General features: G+C 39.2%; 1 protein-coding gene across 2 annotated transcripts; it reads right to left on the reverse strand.

Moving 5' to 3' along the window:
- Positions 1 to 12,483: 12,483 nt before the first annotated feature.
- On the reverse strand, positions 12,484 to 20,659 carry ednrba (endothelin receptor Ba). Of its 2 annotated transcripts, XM_073842178.1 has the most exons (7): positions 19,895 to 20,659; positions 17,714 to 17,826; positions 17,416 to 17,620; positions 17,110 to 17,259; positions 16,809 to 16,942; positions 16,547 to 16,655; positions 12,484 to 13,876 (listed from the first exon to the last, which is right to left on the reverse strand). In XM_073842178.1, exons 1-7 carry the CDS (start codon positions 20,294 to 20,296, stop codon positions 13,739 to 13,741), a joined length of 1,251 nt encoding a protein of 416 aa, XP_073698279.1. In that variant the 5' UTR covers positions 20,297 to 20,659; the 3' UTR covers positions 12,484 to 13,738. The 2 variants fall into 2 exon arrangements, with proteins under 2 accessions (XP_073698279.1, XP_073698280.1); XM_073842179.1 differs by lacking the exon at positions 16,547 to 16,655.
- Between the last annotated feature and the right edge of the window lie 6,539 nt (positions 20,660 to 27,198).

Here is a 27,198-nt window from a genome sequence, read left to right on the forward strand (position 1 = left end):
GCTGGGGAACTCTGGTAACGGGCTGATTCCTGTACTGCATTTGCATGCTTTGTTTAGATTGACTCCACCTCTATGTAATCCTCCCCCTGGAAAGGTATATAAACTGTAATATATATGCCTTAGTAGACGACTTTTGATGACTGCAGCGAACGAACAGCTAGGATCTCAATAAAGAGAAACTTCTGCTTCAAGATACCCAAAAACGTCTCCTGGTCTCTGAGAAAAGTTCACAACACAGTAATTGATTACTGTTTGTCTTATATTTCAGGAGATATAAGGAATGATGTCCCTGGGTCAACAACAAATTGTATATTATTATGAACACAAAATATTTCATTTTAATATTCATATTATTAATAGTAGTAGTTTTATTATTATTATTATTATTATTATTATTATTATTATTATTATACAGTAATTGATTACTGTTTGTGTTATATTTCAGGAGATATAAGGAATGATGTCCCTGGGTCAACAACAAATTGTATATTATTATTAACACAAAATATTTAATTTTACTATTCATATTATTATTAGTAGTAGTTTTATTATTATTATTATTATTATTATTATTATTATTATTATTATTATACAGTAATTGATTACTGTTTGTCTTATATTTCATGAGATATAAGGAATGATGTCCCTGGGTCAACAACAAATTTTATATTATTATAACACAAAATATTTCATTTTACTATCCATAATATAATTTTTATTATTAATAGTTGTAGTTTTATTATTATTATTATACAGTAATTGATTACTGTTTGTGTTATATTTCAGGAGATATAAGGAATGATGTCCCAGGGTCAACAACACATTTTATATTATTATTATAACAAAATATTTCATTTTACTATTCATATTATTAATAGTAGTAGTTTTATTATTATTATTATTATTATACAGTAATTGATTACTGTTTGTCTTATATTTCAGGAGATATAAGGAACGCTGTCCCTGGGTCAACAACAAATTTTATATTATTATTAACACAAAATATTTCATTTTACTATTCATATTATTATTAGTAGTAGTTTTATTATTATTATTATTATTATTATTATTATTATTATTATTATTATTATTATACAGTAATTGATTACTGTTTATCTTATATTTCATGAGATATAAGGAATGATGTCCCTGGGTCAACAACAAATTTTATATTATTATAACACAAAATATTTCATTTTACCATCCATAATATATTTTTTATTATTAATAGTTGTAGTTTTATTATTATTATTATTATTATTATTATTATACAGTGATTGATTACTGTTTGTGTTATATTTCATGAGATATAAGGTGTCACAAGGAGGAGTCAGAGACGTTCAGATCCATTCGCAGCATTTATTCAAACAAACAAACAAACACAAAGGGGCAGGCAGAAATCGTGGTCAAACACAGGCAGAAGGTCGGGGCTGGCGGCTAGAATCAAAACACGGGGAGTAGTCCAGGAATCAAACACAGGAAATCAAACACGGGAATAAACGCTCGGAAATAAAGACCAGAAGGAACAATATGACTTCGCAAGGTGGCTGTGTGTGTGAGTGGCTTAAATGCATGTGGGTAAATTTGAAACAGGTGTGTGCAGCAATCAGTTCAGTGGAAAACGAGGAACAGATGTGTGCAGTGATTGGTGCAGTGGCTTATGGGGATTGCAGTCCAGAATGTGTGTGCAAGAGTTCATGATGAGATAGACCAGATACGTGACAGAGCCCCTCCCCAAGGAGCGGCTTCCAGACGCTCTAACCACCTAATACAACCTGGAGGGTGGTGGAGCGGAGGCGGAACAGGGGGAGAGATGGAGGGCCAGGTCCATGTAGGGGTACAGGAACTACAGACTGAGGCGGAGCCGACGGAGGGAGAAGCCATGGTGGAGGAAGGGTTGGCTCCTGCCTGGGGCCGACCGACGGAGGTGGAGCCGGTGGAGCCCGAGGCGAAACTGGAGAGTCGATGGTCCTGGGCGACACAGAGGATCCGGAGGACCAAGGCGGAACCCAAGGCTCTGGCGACCCCGGCGGAGATGGAGGTCCGGAGGTACGCAGCGGAGCCGGAGTGACAGAGGATCGAGGCTGTGCCCACGGGAGGGAGGAGGTCCACAGAGCCGGCAGGACGGAGTGACGAGGCGCAGCCGGAGGAGTAGAGTCCAGAGGCGAAGTTGGGGCGACGACTGACCGGGGCGGAGCCGGAGAGACGATGGAGCCCGGAGGAGCTGGTGGGCCGACGGCCGACAACGGAGACGAGGGAGCACAGAGCCGGGGTGGAGCTGCAGGGTCGAAGGGCCGAGGTGGAGTCCAGGACTCTGAGACTGGAGGTGATGGTGAGGGATCCTTCAGTCTGGACACCGATGGCGACTGGCAGTCCCACGGCAAGTCCTCTGCACCGAAGGTGGGATGTGGGTGAGCAGAGGGACTGTCAGGAGACAGAGGTGGCAGGACTGGAGCAGCAGGGAGGGTGGGTGGGAATCCACACAGTCCATGCATGGCCTCCGTGACCAGAACCGGGCAGACAGGAATCTCAGGACGACTGGATGGAACCAGTGGAGGCTCTGGAAGGCTGGGCGGAACCAGCGGAGGCTCTGGAAGGCTGGGCGGGACCAGCAGAGACTCTGGAAGGCTGGGCGGGACCAGCGGAGACTCTGGAAGGCCGGGCAGGACCAGCGGAGACTCTGGAAGGCCGGGCGGAACCAGCGGAGACTCTGGAAGGCCGGGAGGGACCAGCGGAGACTCTGGAAGGCTGGGCGGGACCAGCGGAGACTCTGGAAGGCCGGGCGGGACCAGCGGAGACTCTGGAAGGCTGGGCGGGACCAGTGGAGACTCTGGAAGGCTGGGCGGAACCAGCGGAGGCTCTGGAAGGCTGGGTGGGACCAGCAGAGACTCTGGAAGGCTGGGCGGGACCAGCGGAGACTCTGGAAGGCCGGGCAGGACCAGCGGAGACTCTGGAAGGCCGGGCGGAACCAGCGGAGACTCTGGAAGGCCGGGCGGAACCAGCGGAGACTCTGGAAGGCCGGGCGGAACCAGCGGAGACTCTGGAAGGCCGGGCGGAACCAGCGGAGACTCTGGAAGGCCGGGCGGGACCAGCGGAGACTCTGGAAGGCCGGGCGGAACCAGCGGAGATTCTGGAAGGCTGAGCTGAACCAGCGGAGATTCTGGAAGGCTGAGCTGAACCAGCGGAGATTCTGGAAGGCTGGTTGGGAGACCAGCTGCTCGAGCCGACAGCAGCGGTGGGTCCTCCACGCTAGACATTAGTCTTTGATAAGTCTTGGGTGCAAATTTGGGCGTGGTGGCAGCCACCTTGTGCAGTAGCCCTGGCGTGGCAGCCATCTTGTGAACAGGCTCTACCTCACCCACAGTAAACGGAGATTCACAAAACAGCAAAACAAAATCTATATACTGTGTGAGGGTCCAACTGGGGTCTTCCTCAGGTAAGTTCAAACTGATCTCAGTGTCCAATCCGCTCCAAAAACATTCCTTGAGCATAGTTTCATCGCAAGGTGCCAGGTAACTATAAGCAATGAATTTCTCCACATAATGCTCGATGGGACGGCCATCTTGAAAAATGGAGCAGAGTAGACTCACGGGATCGGACAGACTTCCTGATAGCTCCATTCTTGGATGGTCGTTCTGCTGACGAATAAAGCCGCTGGATCCTTGAGTGTGGCGAAGTCATCTGTCACAAGGAGGAGTCAGAGACGTTCAGATCCATTCGCAGCATTTATTCAAACAAACAAACAAACAAACACAAAGGGGCAGGCAGAAATCGTGGTCAAACACAGGCAGAAGGTCGGGGCTGGCGGCTAGAATCAAAACACGGGGAGTAGTCCAGGAATCAAACACAGGAAATCAAACACGGGAATAAACGCTCGGAAATAAAGACCAGAAGGAACAATATGACTTCGCAAGGTGGCTGTGTGTGTGAGTGGCTTAAATGCATGTGGGTAAATTTGAAACAGGTGTGTGCAGCAATCAGTTCAGTGGAAAACGAGGAACAGATGTGTGCAGTGATTGGTGCAGTGGCTTATGGGGATTGCAGTCCAGAATGTGTGTGCAAGAGTTCATGATGAGATAGACCAGATACGTGACATAAGGAATGATGTCCCTGGGTCAACAACCAATTTTATATTATTATAACACAACATACTCCATATTATTATTAATAGTATATTAATAATTTCTTATATTTCATAATTATTATTAATAATAATAATTTTACATTATTATGGACAAAATCTATCTATCTATCTATCTATCTATCTATCTATCTATCTATCTATCTATCTATCTATCTATCTATCTATCTATCTATCTATCTATCGTTCTTGATGAATTGCTCATATTTATGAGCTATAAGGAATGATGTCCCTGAGTCAATACAAGAAATATCATATATTACTGTTGCTGAACGCCAAATCCCGGATTGTTTTGGACCCAGTTCATCCGCGATGAACGTTTGGTTTCTCTCTTTTGAAATTAATTTGTATGAAAACGTCTGCTAAATTAATGAATAATAAAATAATATAAATTGCGGGGAAAACATCTCCCCAGCCTGGATCGGGAGCTTTCATTTTCCGGTAGGAAGGCGATTTTCATTATGAACAGTTTATCTAACGTTAGCGTAAGCAGTCATTTCATGATGGAATTGAGATTAACACATTATGCTGAGCAGGGACGTATTTTACATGCAACATTTTTAAGAAAGGACCTTACCTCGGACGACAAATTGGAGATGGTTCTTGATGTGATTTGAAGGCTGAAATTCAAAAACGGGCGCTTACACGGGATGACGTCACGCGATTCCTCTGATTGGTTGAACAATTTTACCTTAAGCACCTCCCTTGTTGACCAAGGTACACGTCTTAACTCTGCAAAATCAGGACGTGCGGCAACAATTGAGGCGACTTTCGTTTCTGTTCTGATGGCAATGCACGAAGCAGATCATGTAACGTCCGATTAAATCTTTCGCACTGGCCGTTACCCTTCAGCTGATATGGAGTCGTTCTGCTTTTTGTAATGCCATACAGGTCGCACAAACGCCTCAGCAACTCTCCCTCAAAGCTGCGCCCCTGGTTGGAGTGAATTATTTTTGGCACTCCATACACGTAGAACCACCTCTCCGTTAAGATCTTAGTCACTGTACTTGCTCTTTGATCAGGTGTGGGATAAGCTTGTGTAAATTTGGAAAAGACATCCGTTATGACTAAAACATTCTCCTGCCCATTACTAGCCCGGTCCAAGACTGTAAAATCGATTGCAATGATTTCCAGTGGTCTACTAGCTAACAAACTCCCCAAAAATGTTCTCACTCTGGGTTGTGAGGCCTTAGCCACGCTACAATGCTCACACTCAGTGCACCATTTCTTTACATCTTGCCACATATTAGGCCAATAGCACTGTTGGCTTATAAGAGCTGTAGTGCGCTCTACGCCTTGATGACCATGATTGTCATGCAGGTTAGTCAGCACCTCTCCTTGAAGCCCCTTAGGCAACAACAGCTGCCACACTAACTCTCTAGAAGGCGGTATCTGAACTAACCTGTACAGGACACCATCCTTCTCATGCACCCGAGACCACTGTTTTACCAACTGTTGAACCTCCCTTGGCATCTCCCTTGACTCAGCAATTGTAGGAGGCTGCCCCTGTACCCAAAATTTCAGAAAAACCTTAATACATGGATTGGCAGCCTGGAAGGCTCTCAGATCAGCCCTGTTCCAAGCAGGGACAGCATCCACCATTGGTGCTTCCACCACCTGGGGGCCCAGTCCAGGCAGTCTCTCCTGCATAGAAATTGGTGAAGGAACAGCAATACCCGGTGGCACACTGACAGATTGATCTACAGAAGGTAAAGGGAGTCTCGAAAGTGCATCTGCATTGTGATTTGCGGTACCTGGTCGGTACTTGATCTCATACTCAAATAAGGCAAGTTGAGAAACCCAGCGCTGTTTGACCGCCCCCAATTTTGCCGACTCAAGATAACGCAACGGGTTATTATCAGTGTAAACAGTCACCTTATTACCCAGGAGATATTCTCTGAACTTTTCTGTCATTGCCCATTTAAGGGCCAAAAGCTCCAGTTTCATGGAACTATAGTTAGTCATATTCCTCTCACTTGGTCTAAGTCCTTGACTAGCAAAAGCAATAGGTCTCCGAAGCCCTCCCTGTTCTTGAGATAGGACCGCGCCCAGGCCTAAATTACTGGCATCCGTTTCTAGGATAAAAGGACGAGCAAACTCAGCATATCCCAAAACGGGAGCCTGGATTAATCGTTCTTTTAAGTCACTAAATGACTTTTCGCAAGTGTCATTCCAATGCTGTTCAAAGGAACTCTGCCCAAGGGATGCAGCCCGCTTTTGGGTACCCTGTAGAACCCCAACTAATTTATGCAAGGGAGCCGCTAATCTTGCAAACCCCTCCACAAACCGACGATAATATGATGCAAATCCAAGAAATGACCGTAGCTCTCTTACCGAATTAGGACGGCTCCATTCCGCAACAGCCCTGATCTTTTCGGGATCAGTTGCCACCCCGGCTGCTGAGATCACATGACCCAGATATCCTACCTCAGTTTGGAAAAAATTACACTTCTTCAATTTTAGCTTCAAATTGTGAGTTTGAAGCTGACTCATTACCATCTCCAACCGCTCAAGATGTTGATCAAATGTACTAGAAAAAATTACGATATCATCTAAATATAACAAAAGGGCCTGAAGACTCTGATCACCAAAAACGCGCTGCATGAGCCGTTTGCATAATTCATGGAGATTGAATTCAAATAGCCCAAAGGGTGTGCAAAACACTGTCTTTTCCTTATCCTGAGGGGCTACGCAAACCTGATTATAACCACTAGCTAAATCCAATGTACTAAACCACTTGGCCCCACTAAGCGCATCCAACGTTTCCTCTATTTGAGGCAGAGGAAAAGCGTCCTTACGAGTTTTTGCATAAAGTTGACGATAGTCTACACATAACCGAATAGAACCATCCTTTTTTTGAACTACCACTATAGGTGAGGCATACGGACTGCAACTGGGTTTTACTATACCTTGTTCAACCAATTCTTGAATGTGAGTCTTAACAAGATCATATTGTGAAGGGGTCAGACGGCGGTACTGCTGTCGTATGGGTGCGTCTATTAACGGAATAGTATGCTGAAGTAAATAAGTGCAGCCCAAATCTCCATCACCCTGGCTAAATACATGAGCATATTTCTTAAGTAACACTTGGGCTTGCTGATGTTCTGAACAAGACAACGTAGGCCAAGTGAGATGGGAAAAATCAGTTTTAGGATTACTGTCAACTTCAGCTGACTGAATAAGTGCCACTTTCTCAGAATCATCATTCTGTACATGAAACTGGACAGAGGATTTCAAAACAGGTGACTGAACAATATGTAACTCTCCAAGTATGGTCTTTGGCCACAGCCAACGATCCTGACTCCCCACATTAATGACTGGCACCTTAACCATCCCACTAGCAACAGCAAGGCAGGCAGATGGAACCAGAAGGTCCCCCGGCAAACGACCATCTACAAAGGACACTGGCTCTAAGAAGCAGGTATTAAATGTGGCCCCCAACCCTTGATGACAAGTTGCCGGAACTAATTTCAGGGTACCTGCTGGCACTCGCTAGCCACTGACACGGTTGCAACTGAAACTGGAGCTGAGGTTGCAAATATTGCTCATAGAATTGCTGGGTAATCGTGGTCACCATAGATCCTGTATCCAACAGGCATGCCACAGTGACCCCGCCAATCATAATCTCTACTGTTGGGCATTTACCTAAAAGTCGAAGCTCATCTACAGAGGAGTCGCCCAAAGATTCCCCACCCGGCACATAGGCAGTGCTGCCGGGGGGCACTAGTTTTCCGAAGACTGAGTAGAAGACCTAGGCCCTGCAGATACCCTTGACGTCATACCTAATTCGATTTTACAAAATCTTGCGATATGGCCAGGTTGATTACAACGCAAGCATATAGGTCTGCCATCTGGGTGATAACGATACTGCTGGCTATGAACCCCAACCCTTGGAATGGAAGAAGCTGATAGCAAGGGGGATCCTGAAACAGCCTGAGGAACAGAGGACTCTAAACGCTTAAGAATAGTATCTAACTGAGCCTGCTGTTTACGAAGGCTTTCTTTGACTTCAGTCAACTCATCTGTGGGCTTACTTAAAATGGCATTAGACTGTGCTGAAAGGTCTGTAACATTAGTGATACTAAAAGACTGTGCGCGAGGTTGTTGTACACAAGGATTTTCACCCTCCTCCACCCAACGCAAGGCTTCCTTTCGGGCATATAGAAAGCTCAAGTTGGGGTCTAACCTAACCTGACGCCGCAACTCACGACGAAGCATGTTATCTCTTACAAATTCTATAAACTGATCTCGGAGAACAGTATCAGGGTTAGCAAAACATGCTGGATCCTTCCGTTTAATAACATCCATAAGTGACATGAGAGCATGAGAATACTCTCTCAGGGATTTCCCTTCAAGTTGTCGTCGCTGGAAGAACTGCTTTTGAAGACTAATATAAGACTGCAAACACCCATAAATACTAATCAGGACATTAAAGATCTTTTCAGGGTCATCTCGCTCAGAAACTGGACGAAACCTAATCTCTGTCCTAGCTTCGCCATCCAGTAAATCAAAAATGGCCAAAGCCTGCTCAGCATGTAACATTGGGCGCATAGATAAATAACGTCGAGCCTCCTCGACCCAATCATCTACTGTCAGAGAGTCCTGGGATATTTTCCTAGAAAATCTAGGGCATTTGCGTTCTCTGGGTATATAAACAACGTTCTAGGGTGCCTACAGGACTTGCTATAGACGCACCATCTGTAACACTGGCTGAGGCACTGGCCGAGGGGGGCTGCTGTTGCCCCATCGAAAGAACCTCCGAAGAAGCAGAGGATGAGCTCTGGCTTACCTCTGATCTAAGTCTTGCGTTTTCTACCTGAAGAGGTTGCACCAATTCAGTAAGTGCCCTAAGCTGAGCTGCCATATCCTCATCTGCCATCCTAACGGGAAAAAACAACAACAAAAGAAACAAAGTAAGAAAAAAAAATACTCAACAGTATGTTCAAACAACAACAACAACAACAACAACAAAAATATAGTAGAAGATTGCGGTTTTCTTCAGGCTTGACCACGATGACCATCCACTGGAATCATTGACCACTGTTTTCCCACCTTCCAAAGAAAACAAACAACAAGAATAACAAAAACAAATCTACATACAAAAAAATCAAGCCCAGACTGTAAAAAAAAAAAAAAAAAAAAAAACAATAGTAATAATGCCTTTAGGAGCAAGACCCTGCCGACTACACCAAATATGATGGGGCGAATAAATAAGTTTATCTTTGTTGGACCTATCTTTGACTACGCCTCTCCAATTTACTCTGGGTAGGAGATCCCAAGGTCACAAATAAGGGGGTCCCGCACGGCTATCCAATTAAATGAATGTACTCCACAAGTGATTCAGTTTAGAATTACCAATACGAAAACGTCTAAGGCACACATCTAAAATCATCAGAGATTGTTCTTCCAGCGACGGACAACCACCTGCAATTGAAATGCCACTCTTCTACTAATCGGAAGCATGCATTTAAAGGGGATCCTGCCTATCACCGCAGGTACAATATCGCCTCCTAGTGGCTTGGCTACATAAGGAAACTCAGGAACAGAAACAGGAACACAGGAAAAACAGTCCAAACATGTGACAGTATATAGATATATAGTTGTGGTAAATAAACCTTGCAGAATCTCCAAAATGATAACTATTTAAAAAAAAAAAAAAGAAATAATAAAAAATATGTGGAAAAAAGATGTTTACCAAAGATATATATAGCCCACAGCACAAATAAAATAAGCACTGTTGTAACCTGGATCATCCATAACTTTTTTTGTGATGGTTGTTAATGAAACTGTTGTTTGTTTTGAACAGTTACAAAAAAATTCCAGGTGCAACAAATTGTTTGGTTCTCCCGCATCTTTTGAATTTTCCAGGAAATTTGCAGGACCTGGATGATTTTTTTTAGCGAACACACCTGGACAACATAATCAAGGTCAGAAGGGTTACTAGAAAGCTACAAGCAGGTGAGTTTTAATTAGGGTTGGAGCTGAACTCTGCAGGGCTGCGACTCAAGAGGACCGGAGTTCGCCACCCCTGATCTGGGTAATGACACAGTATTAAGAATCAAGCATACGTAAAGTTTTGAACGACTTTTGAATAAATTATTCAGGACAGTACTTGAACAAATACCTCTTATTTTGGTCAAATAATTAACATTTTGCAGGTATATGTAAACTTTTGAAAACAACTGTACATATATTCTTGTTAATGTATTTTAAGTAACATTAAAAATGTTTTACGTTTAATGTAGTTTTTAAAGATTTAATATCAATACTATATAAATATAAACATGTTTTTAGTTGATGTTATTATGCATCAACACTGATAAGACACAAGTTATTTGCAAATAAACCACAATGGTTTTGCTGTAACATTAATCTACTCTAAAGCTGAAATGCCTCAGGGAGTGACCTTTTTGACTTTTTGAGGTCAAGGGTCATCCTAATCCAATAAGAACTGGAAATAGATTTATTGTGAAGATGAGGTTGGAAACCCCTCATGTGATGACTAAGAGATGCTGTTGTTGTAGATTTCACAGTGACTGCAGGAGGAGGGATCCTGTTGGAAATGAAACAGAGAAACTCTTTCATGGTATAATTTGTCATGCATTATGATCATTTAAAGAAGGGAGAGCTGGTCATGAGAGAGAGCAGTTTCCTCAAAACATCTCACATGATGTCCTTTAGTCATGCTCATGAACCATGTGATCTTGTTTAAGAGGAGGCTTTTCACAAACCCACTACTGTGGGTTCATTCCTACATTTCTGATTTTGTTGTGTTTGGTTTACATTGAAGAAATGTAGAGATGAAAAATTAGGAAAATGAAAATTACCTATCAAGAAAATGTTCAAGTGTAACTCACTTTATCTAAAACATTTATAAGATCAGACTATTTACTTAATACCGCATATGACCAATAGACACAGAGAAGGCAACAACTGAATATAAAATACAGCATAAAAAAGAACAAGACTTAGTAGTTAGTATAAATTAGTTTGTGCAATCTAATAAGTGAATCCTCCACTTCAAATATCAGATCTTGTATTTCATTAGTAAAATGTAATTAAGAGGTTAACCAAACAACCTTGCAAGTTATGTGAAAAATGTGTCCACAGAGTGACAAGATGAATTTGCATATTTTTTCCTGACAGTAAAGAAAAATTACAGACAAAAAATACCTGGAAACAGTCCCTCTATTTTTCTACATGGCAGACATACACTATATTGCCAAAAGTATTGGGACACCCCCTTCTAATGAACAGGTTTAACTACTTTAGTAATTTCCATGAGTACAAATCTTAATGTTTAAGCATATAATGATATTCTAGGGAATTGTGTACTTCTAATTTTATAGCAACAGTTTAACACGACAATGCCTCTGTGTATGTGGTTCAAATAGAAATTATTGATTTAGTCAGTGTAGAAGAACTTGACTGGTCTGCATAAAGCCAAATCCTCTGGTGTGACTTTAAATGCAGACCTTGAGCCAAAAATTCACTGCCAGACACCAATGACTTGTACATGTGGGTACAGACATTTTAGACATCTCCAAAACTGGTGCAACAGAGAGCATAAAATACATGAATTATGCTTCCATCTTTGTTGCCACAGTTTTTGAAGTGCCCTTTTCTGTTCTAAAGAAGAAGGCGTCCCAAGACTTTTGTCCATAGTGTATGTACAAGTCATTGGGATTAAGATTTGGGATTAGGACTTGGCTTTATGCAGACCAGTCAATTTCTTTCACACTGACTGAATCAATCATTTCTCTATGAACCTTGCCTCATACACAAAGGCATTGTCATGTTAGAACAGAAAGGGTCCAGTCCAAACTGTTAATATACATTTAGAAGCACACAGTTCTCTAGAATATCATTAGATGCTTAGACATTAAGATTTGTACTCATGGAAATTACTAAAGCAGTCAAACATTTTCATTAGAAGGGGGTGTCCCAATACTTTGGGCACTATAGTGTATTTTGATCACTATATAGTGATCAAAATACTTCATATTTCTGATGTATTGTCTCTATGTTATTAATTTAATTAATTATTTTAATGTGCTAATGCTGATTTGTTAAATTAACAAGTGACATAAGCTTTTAGAAACAAAACAAAAACAACAAAATGTCTATTACCTGTTGTATCTGTTAACACTGTTGCACTGTGTACTAATACAAATAAATAATAAACAATTGTATTTTCTTTTACTAACAATCAATGATTAGCAAATGCTGTATACAATAAATTGCTCATTGTTAGTTCATGTTATTGTATTTACTAACGTAAACAACAGAGACTTTATTGTACATTGCTACCACAGTTAACTGGAAATGGTGTATACATGGTGTAAACATGTTTTTCTGATTTTATTGTCTCAAAATAAGCTTTTTTCTACACATTTAAGATAAAAAACAGTCTTACATAATAGATAGACAACACAGATATATATATATATATATATATATATAAATATTAGTAAGAAGAACTACAAAAAAACTGAGCAGTCAGCAGGAATTATAACACAATTAAATAATTAGTAAAATGTCTGAGGCCTTAATTTATATGAAAGATTAATCATACAACTTCTCAATCTCAAACAAAAGCTCTTCCACTAGGCAGATGAGATAATCATAGTATAAGTTTGCAAGCATGTGCAGTATTGACAAACACTGACTATGACTATGACAAATATACTATGATTAAAGATACATAATGAATTATGAAACCACATCACATGGCTGAACCCCCCAAAAACAAAAACAATCAAAAAAGTATAACATTTCAAAGCTAGTAGTAGTAGTAAGTAGTAGTAGTAGTAGTAATAATAATACTACTACTACTAATAATAATAATAATAATAATCACATAAGAAATATACTCTTCTATTTTAGGGTTAATGTATTTTCTGGCATAAAAGAGCTATTGAAATAAGGTTGTTGACTTGAACTATGCTGCAGGGCAACTCCATATATGTACACCAAAAACAAACCTAGCATTGTTCTTACAATCAGTTGCTTTATTACATTTAGAAATTCTTTAAATCAGGGGTTTTCAAACCAGTCCTGGAGTACCCCCAGCATTGCACATTTTGTATGCCTCCCACATTTTGTATGCCAACTCATCAGCTCATTAGTAAAGACTGAATTGGGTATGTCCAATATTGGAGAAAAATGTATAGTGTTGGGGGTACTCTAGGACTGGTTTGAAAACCCCTGTTTTAAATGTACAGGGATCTACAGAGAGCATGTGAAGTTGTTTTTAAATTTGGTTGAATATTTCCACAATTTCTTAAGCATGAATGTCTGCAGAGTTGGACAAAACGTCTGAGCATTTTTCAGATAGTGTGAAATGTGGCCATTGCTGAGATGTTGAATCCTTTTTAAATCATCAAGTTGAATTTAAATATTTTTTTTTTTACCATCCCAGAGCATCTAAAATTTGAAGCACACTGCATGTAAGCCAGTCAAGAGTGGATAAAAACTTTTTACAGCACCACATTCACTAATAAGTATACCTCCAGCTGACATAGAATTAGGTTTTAGGCATTAGCTAAATTGTAAATGCAGTTTGCAGGCCACTGATACCTGTATGCAGATCAGTGCCTAAGTTGAAGTGTATTTGTTGGAGGCACGGCTATTACTTTGTTCAGATCCTCGCTCTGTTACCTTCAGCTTCATGCAGGACTGCTTATCATCCATGGCTAACATTTCAGGAGGAAGGCACCAGCAACACAGACATGACTGGAAAGGGAACAGAGAAGGATACGGAATATGTGTCATGTAAACTACAGCAGGAATCAAAATTTCAAGTAAATATGCCTAATAAGTCACACTTGCAAGAAAAAATAGGTTTAATAATGCATTAAAAAGTAGGCAAGTAGAATGCAAATCTGCGTTCTGTGTTTTAAACATACACAAGTGGCCCTGAATATTAAACCTTTTTTATTAGCATATGCAGGGACTTTTATTTCAGTGCTAAGACATAAAATTACCTATTCTTGTTTTTACTGACATCATATACAGTATAGAGACCCGGGGCCCGTTTCAGAAAGGAGTTTAATTGAAAACTCTGAGTATGCTAACTCTAAAATGAGGGTTTTCTGTTTCAGAATGGGAGGTTTGTCAAACCTAAGAAAGCAGGGTAAGTCAAGCCTGTTTCTAAAAAGAGAGGTAACTTATACTCAGAGTCAGTTACTGTGCTAACTTACTCTGAGAACCTAACCTGGTTGGGAGCAGGTTTTTTTTTCAGTAAACCCAGTTTCTTTCGGTCTCCACCCCCTTTTTAAAGCAATGATTTATTCATGCTGAATATGAATGCTTTTCTTAGTGAGTATTTTGGAATCTAAATTAAGTGCATTTTACTTAAAACATAAAAAATAACCTTAATGTAAATGGAAACAAGATTATTTTTCTTACCCCGTTGACAGATAATATGCAAAATAAGAAAAATACACTTAAAAGATTAAATAAATACCTTATGTAATATTTCTTATGTAGAAAATGGTTTAAGAATATTTTGATTTTGTTTAATTGGAAAAAACAAGACAATAATACTAAGTCAGAAAAGCATTTTTTTAGGTGCATTAATTTATTGCACATATTTTCATCATGCAGACACTGTTGAAGTGACAAAAACAGCATGTCCTTTTATACATAGGATTATGTAATTATTATATAGTATAGAATTTTTGTTTTGTTTTGTTTTGTTTTGCCATATCCATATGCGTAATTATTCGGGCTGTGCCATTTTTTTAATGGTAATCAGAGCACATTAGTACAGCCGCTGTATACAGAGTGGTAAAGAAAGTGTGCCTCACTCTCATGCTCTTGGAAGGATGGCAGATGAAAAGGTAGTTCAAGATATATGCTGTAACCACCTCCACAGCCGTTAATTTTACTTGGTCATCTTTATTCCCTATAAATGCACAAATACAACACTTATTCTTTTTCATGTCAGATTTTAATATTCTTCCAATACTTGATATTGTGGCCATCTCCTCTTCATCTGTTCTTTATTATTTTGTGAGCAGTTTGGATTAGAGAACATTTAATTATGTGAAAAGAGCATTAGACTACATGGAAAGAGCTGCTGCAAATTGAAATGGACACATAATTATACTTTTATATTTTATATGACATATTTTAATGTGTCAAATATTTGTAAAGTTAAAGTCCCCCTGAAATCAAAATTAAAGTTTTTTGGCTTTTAGTATGAATATATTAGCCTTAAGATTATCTATAAGCTAGTGTGCTTCAAAACAATTTCAAAATTCGCGTTTACAAGATATGGGCATTCAAAACTTACAGTCTCGTCACTTCCGCCAATATGAATCAACGATTTTGATGATATCACCATGCACTTCAGTTTCTCATCAAACGTTCTGTCCAATCAAATGCTCTCTAGAGTCCGTATTGTCCCGCCCCCTACACAGAGACGCAATACACGGAGCAGATCATATGCGCTCATATGTGCGATCGGCATGTATTAAACTACACAGCCTCAGCATGATTATGATCACTATTTTGTTTTAGCAAGAGTTTCATATTGAATCTGTGGGGTAATTTATTAGTCTGTGGCTGTCATAAGCTACAAATGCGGCTTTAGCGAGCTTAACGGCTCTAGCCCGAAGAGATATAAATGAAACGCTATTGGCTATTCAAAATAAGTGGGCGGGGTTGGGCGATATGTTTTTGTTTCAGTTAAAAGCACGTCACCACATAGAATAACGCTACATGTTTCAAGGCACTTCAGTGGACCTTTAAGAAATGCAACAGTTTGGATTAGAGAACATTTAATTATGTGAAAAGAGCATTAGACTACATGGAAGAAGCTGCTGCTAAATGAAATAGACACAGAATTATATTTTTATATTTTATATGACATATTTTAATGTGTCAAATATTTGTAAAGTCATGTAGCCTACACCCATAAACATTTTATGCTTAAAGCTTTACCTGGTTGAATTATGTTTTTATACTTTATGTTTAGCTGTTTTATTCTTCTACTTTTTTTTCCTTTTGTCTGTGGGACACCATGAAAATTAATACTAGTCCAATATCTTATCGTTTTGCCAGTTTTTATCTTAATTATTAATAATTATTATATTCTTAATAATTATTAAGAATTCATAGCCATGGTGCAAGCGCTAAACTCAGAGCCAGCCTACTCAGAGTGGATTGAACTAACTCAGTTCAGCTGTTCTGAAACCGAAAACTCAGCGTTTCCCATCTCAGGGAAAGTCAATTCAGAGTTCAAGTTTAAACTCAGAGTTGATTGAACCTCCTTATTTAAACGGGCTCATTATGTATTAAATTTAAAAACAAACAAACAAAAAATATTCTATTACTATATTTCTTTTTTTACATTTTAACATCATAGCAGTCCATTATTATCTGTAATTCTGTTCTTACTCTGAAGCAACTCTTGAAGCGCTTGCTAACCATATACAAAGCGATTGGGTTTATGCATGAGTTCACTGATGCCATGTTGATCCCGATATAATCAAGAACCAGGAAGAAACTACAGGTAAACAAACACACAAACAAACAGTTTCATTATTATTAAGACTGTGATTTAACGTAGAGAGTATTTGTTTCTAGTCTACATGCCAGAACTCTTGACCTTCAAAAGTCAAATTTTATAGAACATTGTAGATAGATGATATTTTCTTACCTCAGAAGCTCGCAGCGGTTGGGGTCCCTTTCATCATAAATGGTAAGCTTAAGAATACGACTGAGGTGCAGAGGAAGCCAACACAGTGCAAAGACCAGCACCAGACAGAAGACTGTTTTAGCCACCTCACGCCTCTGTAGGGCACAATTTATTTTATTTATTTATTTATTATTATTAAAAATAATGACAAGTAAACCATCTCCAGATTATTAATAAACTTTGAATACTACACTATGTGTAGGAAGTGTATGGTCTCTCTCAAAAGAATACAGAGTAAACTTGAAAGACAGAGTGCTCTGACCTGTTTTAGGTGATCACTAAGTGCAATTTGGACCCCATTCTTTTTTCGAAGCATTTCACAGGTCATGAGAGTGTAGAAGATAGCAGTACACATCAGCGGCATGCAGAAGTAGAAACTGAAAAGCCACCAGTCTTTGGCTGACTTATAAAACTGGAATTTAACGAAGATCATTAATAACATTCAGTAAGGAAACTTAAATAATCCAGTTATTATGTATCCTGCCTAAAATTCTGTTGATCCAAATATTGTATGACATGCACAAACACAACAACATGGAGCCTCTTTACTGTACATATGCAAACTGACCTGCATGAACTTGCTTTTCTGCATAGGGTGGAGCAAGCAAATCCTAAGCTGCTCTCCTTTGTAGTCCATTGTGATCATGTCAAAGGCAATGGCCTCTGGCACTGCAAATATAATGGACAGCACCCATATCAGAATGATTTCAATGGCTGTCCATTTAGGTACGCCAATACCTTTGATGCGGTTCCATGATGCCACCGCTCGAAACCTTCGGGACAAAGTCAGTGTTAAATGCCAGATTAAATGGTGCTATTTGATACTGAGGTACTAAGAGCAAACAAATACAACAAAATACAGATACCTGTCTATGCTCAGTGCACACAAACTCAGCACTGTGATGCCAACTGATGCCTTTTGTATAAATGGAACCATTTTGCATAGTCCAACACCAAATGGCCAATCTTCAGCAAGAAGCTGAAAGACAGGTACTTTAGGGTCAACAAGAGACAAAATTACACAGAAAGTTACAGTGAAAAGAAATGATGCAGCCAAATATTTCCTAAAGATCACTTATGACTACACAGTTTCACCTAACCTGTTTTAGTGACCCACTTATTAATAGCACAGTGTTCGAGAGGCTGAGGGACTGCCTAGTTTGTCAAAAAATTGTTTTGAGGTTTTACAGAATCAGATCATGGATATTCTGATGAGCTGAACCAAACAATTTTCCTGTCCTATGTTCTCAAGTACATGCATAGGCTTGATATACTGCATGAAGAGTTTAGATAGAACTATATGTGTGTATGTAGTGTATGTACAAGTCATTGGTGTTTGGCAATGAGATTTTGGCTCAAGGTCTGTATTTAAAGTCACACCAGAGGAGTACAGCTGGGATTAGGACTTGGCTTTATGTGGACCAGTAAAGTTCTTCCACACTGACTGAATCAATCATTTCTCTATGAACCTTGCCTTTTACACAAAGACATCGTCATATTAGAATAGAAAGGGTCATGTCCAAACTGTTAATATAAAATTAGAAGCACACAATTCCCTAGAATATCATTACATGCTTAAACATTGAGATTTGTACTCATGGAAATTAAAGTAGTTGAACATTTTCATTAGAAGGGGATGTTCCAATACTTTTGGCACTATAGTGTATTTTGATCACTATATAGTTGACTTCATATTTCTGATGCCTTGTGTCCATGTTGTTAATTTTTTAATGTGCTAATGCTGATTTGTTAAATTAACAAGTGACAAGCTTTTAGAAACAAAACAAAAACATCTATTAAATGTTGTATCTGTTAACACTGTTGCACTGTGAACTAATACAAATAAATAATAAACAATTGTATTTTCTTTAACTAACACTCAATGATTAGCAAATGCTGTATACAATAAATTGCTCATTGTTAGTTCATGTTATTGTATTTACTAACGTTAACAACAGAGACTTCATTGTACATTGTACATTGTTACCACAGTTAACTGGAAATGGTGTATTCATGGTGTAAACATTTGTCTGTTTTTATTGTCTCAAAATAAGTCTTTTTTTTTTACTACACATTTAAGGTATAAACATACTTACATAATAGATAGACAGCAAAGATATATATATATATAAATATTATTAAGAAGAACTACAAAAAAAAAAAAAAGCTGAGCAGTCAGCAGGAATTATAACACAATTAAATAATTAGTCAAATGTCTGAGGCCTTAATTCATATGGACGATTAATCATACAACTTGTGTCAATCTCAAGTAAAAGCTCTTCCACTAGGCAGATGAGATAATCATAGCATAAGTTTGAGAGCATGTGCAGTATTGGTAAACACTGACAAATACACTATGATTAAAGATACATAATAAATCATGAAACTACATCACATGGCTGAACCCCCCAAAAGCAAACAAACAAGATCATGGATATTCTGATGAGCTGAACCAAACAATTTTCCTGTCCTATGTTCTCAAGCGCATAAGCTTAATATACTGCATTAAGAGTTCAGATAGAAGCTGGGCCACAACCCATAAAAGAAAATAAACCCTGAACCCTAAAATTATGTTTTTAATTGTTTGTTACAAAACCTTTATATTAATTTATATTCTTACATTTGGATCTCATGCTACTTTCAGGTTTAATTTGCTTTTAAAAGGCAAATAATACTAAGTGCATATAATGTAGCAGGCTTTGAACATCATACATAAAGATAAAAGAACAACAGATTACAGTTCATAGTGCATTGCTTGATGCTAAACAATATTTAGTTGCCTTGACAAGATTTTTTAATTCAACAGAGTGTAGTCAGAAACTGCATTTTGAGTTGAATATAATATAATATAATATAATATAACTTTTTTTTTCTTTTTACATTGTGTAAGACACCACTTTGCTGGGTTAAAATCTTGGGAGTGTCTCAGGATTCCCGAATTTAAATTAGAAGCATGTGTGCATTTATACGTTAATTTATTTTTAAGGTCATAAAATAAATGGTTTTAAAACACCCTTTTTTAAAGCTGTCCTGCAAACTGTGCTTACCTTATAGACGTTAATGGGAATGTCTATGACAATATGCAACAGGTCCCCAAGCGCCAGACTCGCAATGAGGATATTAGGACCATTCCGCATGCATTTATTTTTATAAATTATTCTGAGCAGCGTAGAGTTTCCGATTATCCCAACTACAAACACAAGGCACGAAACCACGGTGTTAATATACTTGAAAGTATCTCTTATTTCTGTGGGACCTGTGCACATAGGCGGCAAAACTCTCGGTCGTCGAGGCATGGACTCATTGACCACACTGCCTCTTCCAAGTGCAGATTTTAGGTTTGGAGACACGAGTCCCGTGGAAAGTTGCCCCTTCCCTTGAGCACTTATCAAGACGAAGTGTCCAGTCAGGAGAACGAGCAAAGAAGCAACGCATCTTGTTTCCATCATTTGTATAAAACGTTAAACACTATAATAAAACTGCTTATCAATTTAATAATTACATTGATAGCCAAATGTCTTCAGGCTAGAATTTAAAAGTAAACCTCTGGGAATTGTCTGTTTGCGGTGATATTGGTTGCGTATTACAAATACCTCAAAGCGGATATTTTAACCCTTTGCTTAAGTTATTCGAAAAGAATCGAGAAAAAAGTCCTTGGCGTCTCCTGACAAGTTAGTCCATGAAAAATCCAGATGACTTAATTGCCGCACATTTCCGTCCAAAGGCAAGGATCTCTTTCACATCTTTCACATGACCAAAAAGTTACGTTTCAGTGTGTTAACCGTATCTGCGGCGTTTCCTCAGGAGATGACTCTTCTTCTCACTGGCCCTCCCCCGACTATGGAAGCCCGTTTCCGCCACAATTGAGAGAGAAAGAAAGCATAATAGGTAACACTTTACAATTCGGTGGCACTAATATGCATTAAATCATGCTTAACTAATGCACAGATAATCACAGATTAATGTAGGTTATAACTCTAGAGAACAAAAACTAAACAATTTATTAATGATTACTGCAACAGCAACAAATGAACGGTATATATGATTCATAAATTAAGTAATAAAATGTTATTAGTTAAATGTGTCATAATGTATTAAATCCCTAATAACATAATAGTATTAATTTATAGTGTGTTAATTACCACTTCCAGTTGTCTGCTTTAATTAATCATTAGCTATGATTTGCAATGGTATCTTTATTTTATGACATTACTTTTTGCGGTACATGATAAACTAATTAAAAATCCATAAACACAATGACATATTACTTAACCATTAGTTTTGTGCCTCAACAAGTAAAGCCATAACATAATGATACCTTTGCAAATCATTAGCTAATAATTAATTAAAGCAGACAACTAGAAGTTGAAGTACATAGCTTTGACCATTGTGGTAATTAACATGAATTTACATCATTAGTTAATATAATATGTTATTAGGTAATTAATACATTATGACACATTTAACTAATAAAAATGTATTGATTACTTGATCTATGAATCATTAAAATGTTTATTAATTGCTCATGCAGTAATCATTAATAAATGGTTTAGTTCTTCATGAGTTATACATTAACTTGTGATTATTTGTGCATTAGTTAAGCATTATTTGGTTCATATTAGTGCACCTGTATTGTAAAGTGTTACAAAATAATAATAATAATAATAATAATAATAATAATAATAATAATAATAATAATAATAATAATGATAATAAACTTTCTAAAAGGTATGACTTAATACCTAATTATATTGAAAATTTCTAATAATAATATTAATAATAATAGAAAAAATAGAAACTGTCTCATAATTTTTTTTCTTATAACAGTTTCTCGTAATAACTTAAATGAGTTTACATCATACCTTACTGACATACAATTATGCATTGCTATTCGTGACTTCAGATTTTATAGGGATCCTCTCACTCAAGGTGTCTCTTAAAGGACCTGTTCTGTACAATATTTTAGGATACTCACTGGTCACATTGTTGTTGCGACCTCAGCATTACGCTGATGACCTGATCTTTCTCTTGACTCATTAAATGCTTGTATTACTGAGATCAAAATCTGGTTACATAAAAACCTTCTGGAATTTAATAATGATAAAACAGGGGTTATGTTTTGTCCACCATCATTCAGATGATAAAAAGTCATATTTGACCCTCCATTTACATACTATAATAGCCTATAGGCTAAACTCTATTTTTGAAACTGCATGTACCACCTTCACAATATTGCCAAACTCTGGCCTGCCCTAGTCTCAAAGACACTGAAACACTTGTTCATGCTTTTATATATATGTACACATTTTAATGCTATAAAAGTGTGCACATTGAGAGAAATAAACAGCAGATGTTCATGTTAGCAACTTCTTTAACTTAAGCAAACACTGCTAATACACATATAGTTAATAAAACGAAACCATGGATGTTGTAATGCTAATCAATAAAAGGACCACAATCCTCCCACATGCCTCAGCTCAGTGGCAGTCCCTGCGTCCCAATGTGCATACTATCCATCCCATCTGCCCTAGAAAGTATAGAAAATTACTACTAAAACATTGAATTTAGGATGGATAGTATGGACATTGAGATGCAGGCAGTGCCTTGATCGGGGTTGTGGCTAGAAGGAATACAGCTCAGACCGGAAACTAACAATGAAATGAAATTTTCTACCTATTAGATTGTGTTTTATTAACGTCTACACCTACACCAACCCTAAACCTACAAAAACAATATTATTGTTGTACAGTGTGGCAAAAATTACACTGGATTGATGTGTGCATGCCCAGTTGCCACATCTGTATACCATCTAGCTGTAACCCTTGATCAGCTGTGGTCTGCGTCTCAGCGGGGGTTAAACTGGGATTTGTTATGTGGGGGTCTCTATGGTGGGAGGCTTCCTATAATTACATGATATACATATACAATGATTTTAAATATTTTTTGCAAATATGATTTTTTTTTCTGAAGCAATATTCTCATTAGTTTTCTATCAGCTGTGCATGTTTTTTTATTTAATTAAAGGGCTTTTTTTTTTTTTACCTTTATAGAGGCCATTTTCCCCCTAACTTCATTAATACTTACATTTACATTTTACATTTATTCATTTAGCAGACGCTTTTATCCAAAGCGACTTACAATTGGGAATACAACAAGTGATTCATCCTAAGGAGGCAGATCAACATAGGAAGTGCTCAAAAATACCATATATCTCAGGCATTGTTAGATGAGTGCTGGATCAAAAGATCAAAAAAGATTTTTTTTTTTTTATTGAGTCAAATAGTGTCGAAAATGATGGGTTTTCAGCAGTCGCTTGAAAGCTGTTAAGGTGTGCATTCCGGATAGGGGTGGGAAGATCATTCCACCAGACAGGAACGTTGAATGAGAATGTTCTGGAAAGTGATTTCATGCCTCTCTGTGGTGGTACAATGAGGCGTCTTTCACTAGAGGATCTCAGACTTCTGGAGGGAGTGTAGATTCGTAGTAGTGAATGGAGGTAGGCAGGAGAAGAGCCGGTGGCTGTCCTATACGCCAGCATCAGTGTCTTGAATTTGATGCGAGCTGTAACCGGTAGCCAGTGCAGTGATATGAAGAGAGGTGTGACATGGGCCTTTTTGGGCTCATTGAAGACCAGCCGTGCTGCCGCATTCTGAATCATTTGTAGAGGCCTGATTGTACATGCTGGAAGACCAGCTAAAAGAGCATTGCAGTAGTCCAGCCTGGAAATGACCAGGGCCTGGACGAGGAGTTGTGCAGCATGCTCTGTTAGGAAGGGCCTGATCTTTCTGATGTTGTGTAGTGCAAACCTGCAAGATCGAGCAGTTTTAGCTATGTGGTCTTTAAAAGTCAATTGGTCATCAAAGATTACTCCAAGATTTCTGGCTGAAGTCGATGGGGTAATTGTCGATGAACCTAACTGGATGGAGAAGTCATGTTGTAAAGTTGGAGTGACAGGAAAGACAAGGAGCTCGGTCTTTGCTAGACTGAGCTGGAGATGGTGTTCCTTCATCCATGCAGAGATATACACCAGGCAGTCTGAGATCCGTGCAGCTACCGATGGATCATCTGGTTTGAAAGAAAGATAGAGCTGTGTGTCATCCGCATAGCAATGGAAGGAGAAGCCATGTGCCTGTATGATGGGGCCTAGAGATGTGGTGTATATGGAGAAGAGGAGGGGTCCAAGAACTGATCCCTGAGGAACCCCAGTGACCAGTTGATGAGTTTTGGATACCTCCCCTCCCCAGGCCACTCTGAAAGACCTACCAGAGAGGTAGGATTTGAACCAGCGAAGTGAGGTCCCTGTGATGCCCAGCGATGAGAGGATGGACAGGAGGATCTGATGATTCACCGTGTCAAAAGCTGCAGATAAGTCCAGCAAAATGAGTACTGATGATTTGGACTAAGCTTTTGCCGTCCACAAGGCTTCAGTGACAGACAGTAGTGCAGTCTCAGTTGAATGGCTACTCCTGAACCCTGACTGGTTATCATCCAGTAGATTGTTCTGTGAGAGTAATAAAGATAGCTGGTTGAAAACAGCTCATTATAGTGTTTTTGCTATGAATGCAAGGAGAGAGACAAGTCTATAGTTGTCTATAAGTGAAGTGTTAAGTGTAGGTTTTTTGAGCAGCGGGGTTACCCGGGCCTGCTTAAATGTAGTGGGGAAAGTACCTGTGCGAAGAGATGTGTTGATGATGTGTGTGAGTGCCGGTAGGATTGTGGGAGTGATTGCTTGAAGAAGGTGTGAGGGGATAGGATCTAAAGGACATGTTGTCGGACGGCTGGAGAGGAGAAGTTTGGTTACTTCTGCCTCAGAGTGGGGACAGAAGGAGAAGAGGGGAGTTCCAGCTGTGTGTGTGGTTAATTTTAATTCCTGTATGTGTGGAGCTGAGAACTGATTACTGATAGATGCAGTTTTCTCTGTGAAGAATGTGGCGAAATCATCAGCTGTTATAGAAGTAGTGGGAGGTGGTGGAGGGGGACAAAGCAGTGAATTAAAAGTTTTGAAGAGGTTGCGTGTGTCCGGAGCATTGTTGATCTTGTTGTGGAAGTATGAAGATTTGGAAGTATGGACTTGGGTAGAGAAGGATGAAAGCAGAGACCGATACCTACTCAAGTGAGATGGATCCTTAGATTTGTGCCATTTCCTCTCAGCTGCCCTAAGTTTGGAGCACTGCTCACAAAGAACATCGGATAACCATGGGTTTGAAGGAACAGCTCGTGCTGGCCTGGAGGAGAGAGGGCATATATCATCTACTTCATCTTTCATTTCAAATTGTTACATTTGATCTATAAATTCTATTATAATAATATGAATATTGTTATCTACACATTATCAAATTAAATAATGAAAAAACTAAAAAAAAAAAAAAAATTAAATAATGGGTAACACTTTATAATAACTTGTAAGTCATTTACAAGTAATTAGTTAATGATGAAATAATCATTTACAAAACATTCATAAACGATTAAGTGATATGCTAACAATTTGTGTATGTTTTGTTCATTAATTTACAAGTTATTTACAAGTAATTGGTTAATGATGAACTAATTATTTACAAAACATGACTATGCATTTATAAATAATTAATAAGTGATATGTAAGTATTTTATCTATGATTTGCAGATTAAGTTCTAAATCATTTACAAGTGATTAGATAATGATAAACTAATAATTTACAAAACATGTCAAATGATTATTAAGTAATATGCTAACGATTTACAAATCTGTTTGTAAGTTATCTTAAAAAACTAGCATATTATGAAATAATCAAACAGATCCTTAAAAACAGATTGTAAATGGTTAATAAGTTACTAGTTAATATATTATTAATCACTTATAAATCATCGAAATGTCAATCATTCGAATTTTTACCCTCCACCGAAGATCACATCATGAATAAATAATTTACAACACTTTCTGCATCCCTAATCTAAAGTGTAAACTACTCATCAGTTGTAAATATTTTACTCATCATTTGTAGATCTTTCCCCCCAATGTGTATACCCACACAACCTGTAACAGGCAGGTTTGTAAAACATTTGATTGAACACAACTAACTGATGAGTTAGTTTACACTTTAGATTAGGGGATGCAGAAAGTGTTGTAAATGCCTCATTTGTAACATCATTTGATCATTTGTAACATGTAAAAAAAAGATCTACAAATTATATGTAACACATTTACAAGTGATGAATTGTTTACACTTTGGATTAGGGGATGCAGAAAGATTAAACGATTTATTAATGCGTTTACACAACATGTTTTGAATACTTTGTAGTGTACTGCTGTCACAAACGGGACGACTGAGAGTGGGGATCCAAATGCAAGGCTTTATTATGAAGATCGTGGTAGAACAGACAGGGTCGAGATCACCAGCAAACAGCAACAACAAAGATAATCCATGAGAGTAGTCCAATAAAACAGGCGTGGGCAGTCCAAAGTGACAACAGAAAACAAACAAAGAAACAAAACAAGAAACAAGGCTAAACTAAGACTGAACTGAAACTAGAAAACAAGACCGGAATAAACTGGGAACTGGGAACTGGGAACTGGGAAAACACTTGGTAAAGTTGCTAGGAGCAAAACAATACTTCGCGGTGAGTGTGTGTGCTGAGCTGGCTTTTATGGCTGACAAACAGGAAGTAACCAGCGAAGCAGCAGAGGGAGCAGTAACAGTCAGTGAGGGGCAAGGCTCCCTCTGCTGGCCTGGTGTGACATAGCCCCCCCCCCCCAGTCCAGGGGAGCGGTGGGGGGGGGGGGGCAGGAGACTGAGGCAGAACTGGTTGGGCAAAGGCCCTCCAGAGCATAGCAGGAGATTCGGGAGCCCTCCAAGGCGGAGCAGGAGGCTTAGCGACCCTCCGGGGCAGAGCAGGAGGCGTAGAAGCCCTCCAGGGCGGAGCTGGAGGCGGAGCAAGAGGCTTAGGAGCCCTCCAGGGCGGAGCAGGAGGCGCAGGAGCCCTCCGAGGTGGAACAGGAGGCGCAGGAGCCCTCCAGGGCAGAGCTGGAGGCGGAGCAGTCCTCCGAGGCGGAGCAAGAGGCTTAGGAGCCCACCAGGGCGGAGCAGGAGGCTTACCGACCCTCCGGTGCAGAGCAGGAGGTGTAGAAGCCCTCCAGGGCGGAGCTGGAGGCGGAGCCAGAGGCTTAGGAGCCCTCCGAGGCGGAACAGGAGGCGCAGGAGCCCTCCAGGGCGGAACGGGAGGCCGCATCATGGACTGGGACCTGGGGAGAGCAGAGACAGAGGAGGCAGACAGAGCAAGGAGAGAAGCAGAGAGTTCATGGGAGAACGTGGCCTCCATAGCCATGACTAGGCAGACAAGAACTTCAGGAACGGCTTTCGTGGCCGTTACTGAG

This window comes from Garra rufa, chromosome 6 (assembly GCF_049309525.1).
Source record: "Garra rufa chromosome 6, GarRuf1.0, whole genome shotgun sequence".
In the NCBI taxonomy this organism is placed as follows: Eukaryota; Metazoa; Chordata; class Actinopteri; order Cypriniformes; family Cyprinidae; genus Garra; species Garra rufa.

Excerpts from the sequence above, each read along its gene's own strand:
- ednrba (XM_073842178.1), bottom strand. The coding sequence starts at position 20,296 with ATGATGGAAACAAGATGCGTTGCTTCTTTGCTCGTTCTCCTGACTGGA. Across the intron at positions 16,943-17,109 it reads TTAGTGATCACCTAAAACAG|AGGCGTGAGGTGGCTAAAAC; the intron begins GTCAGAGCACTC and ends TGTGCCCTACAG. Across the intron at positions 13,877-16,546 it reads GCTTCAAGAGTTGCTTCAGA|TCATGTCTGTGTTGCTGGTG; the intron begins GTAAGAACAGAA and ends TTCCCTTTCCAG.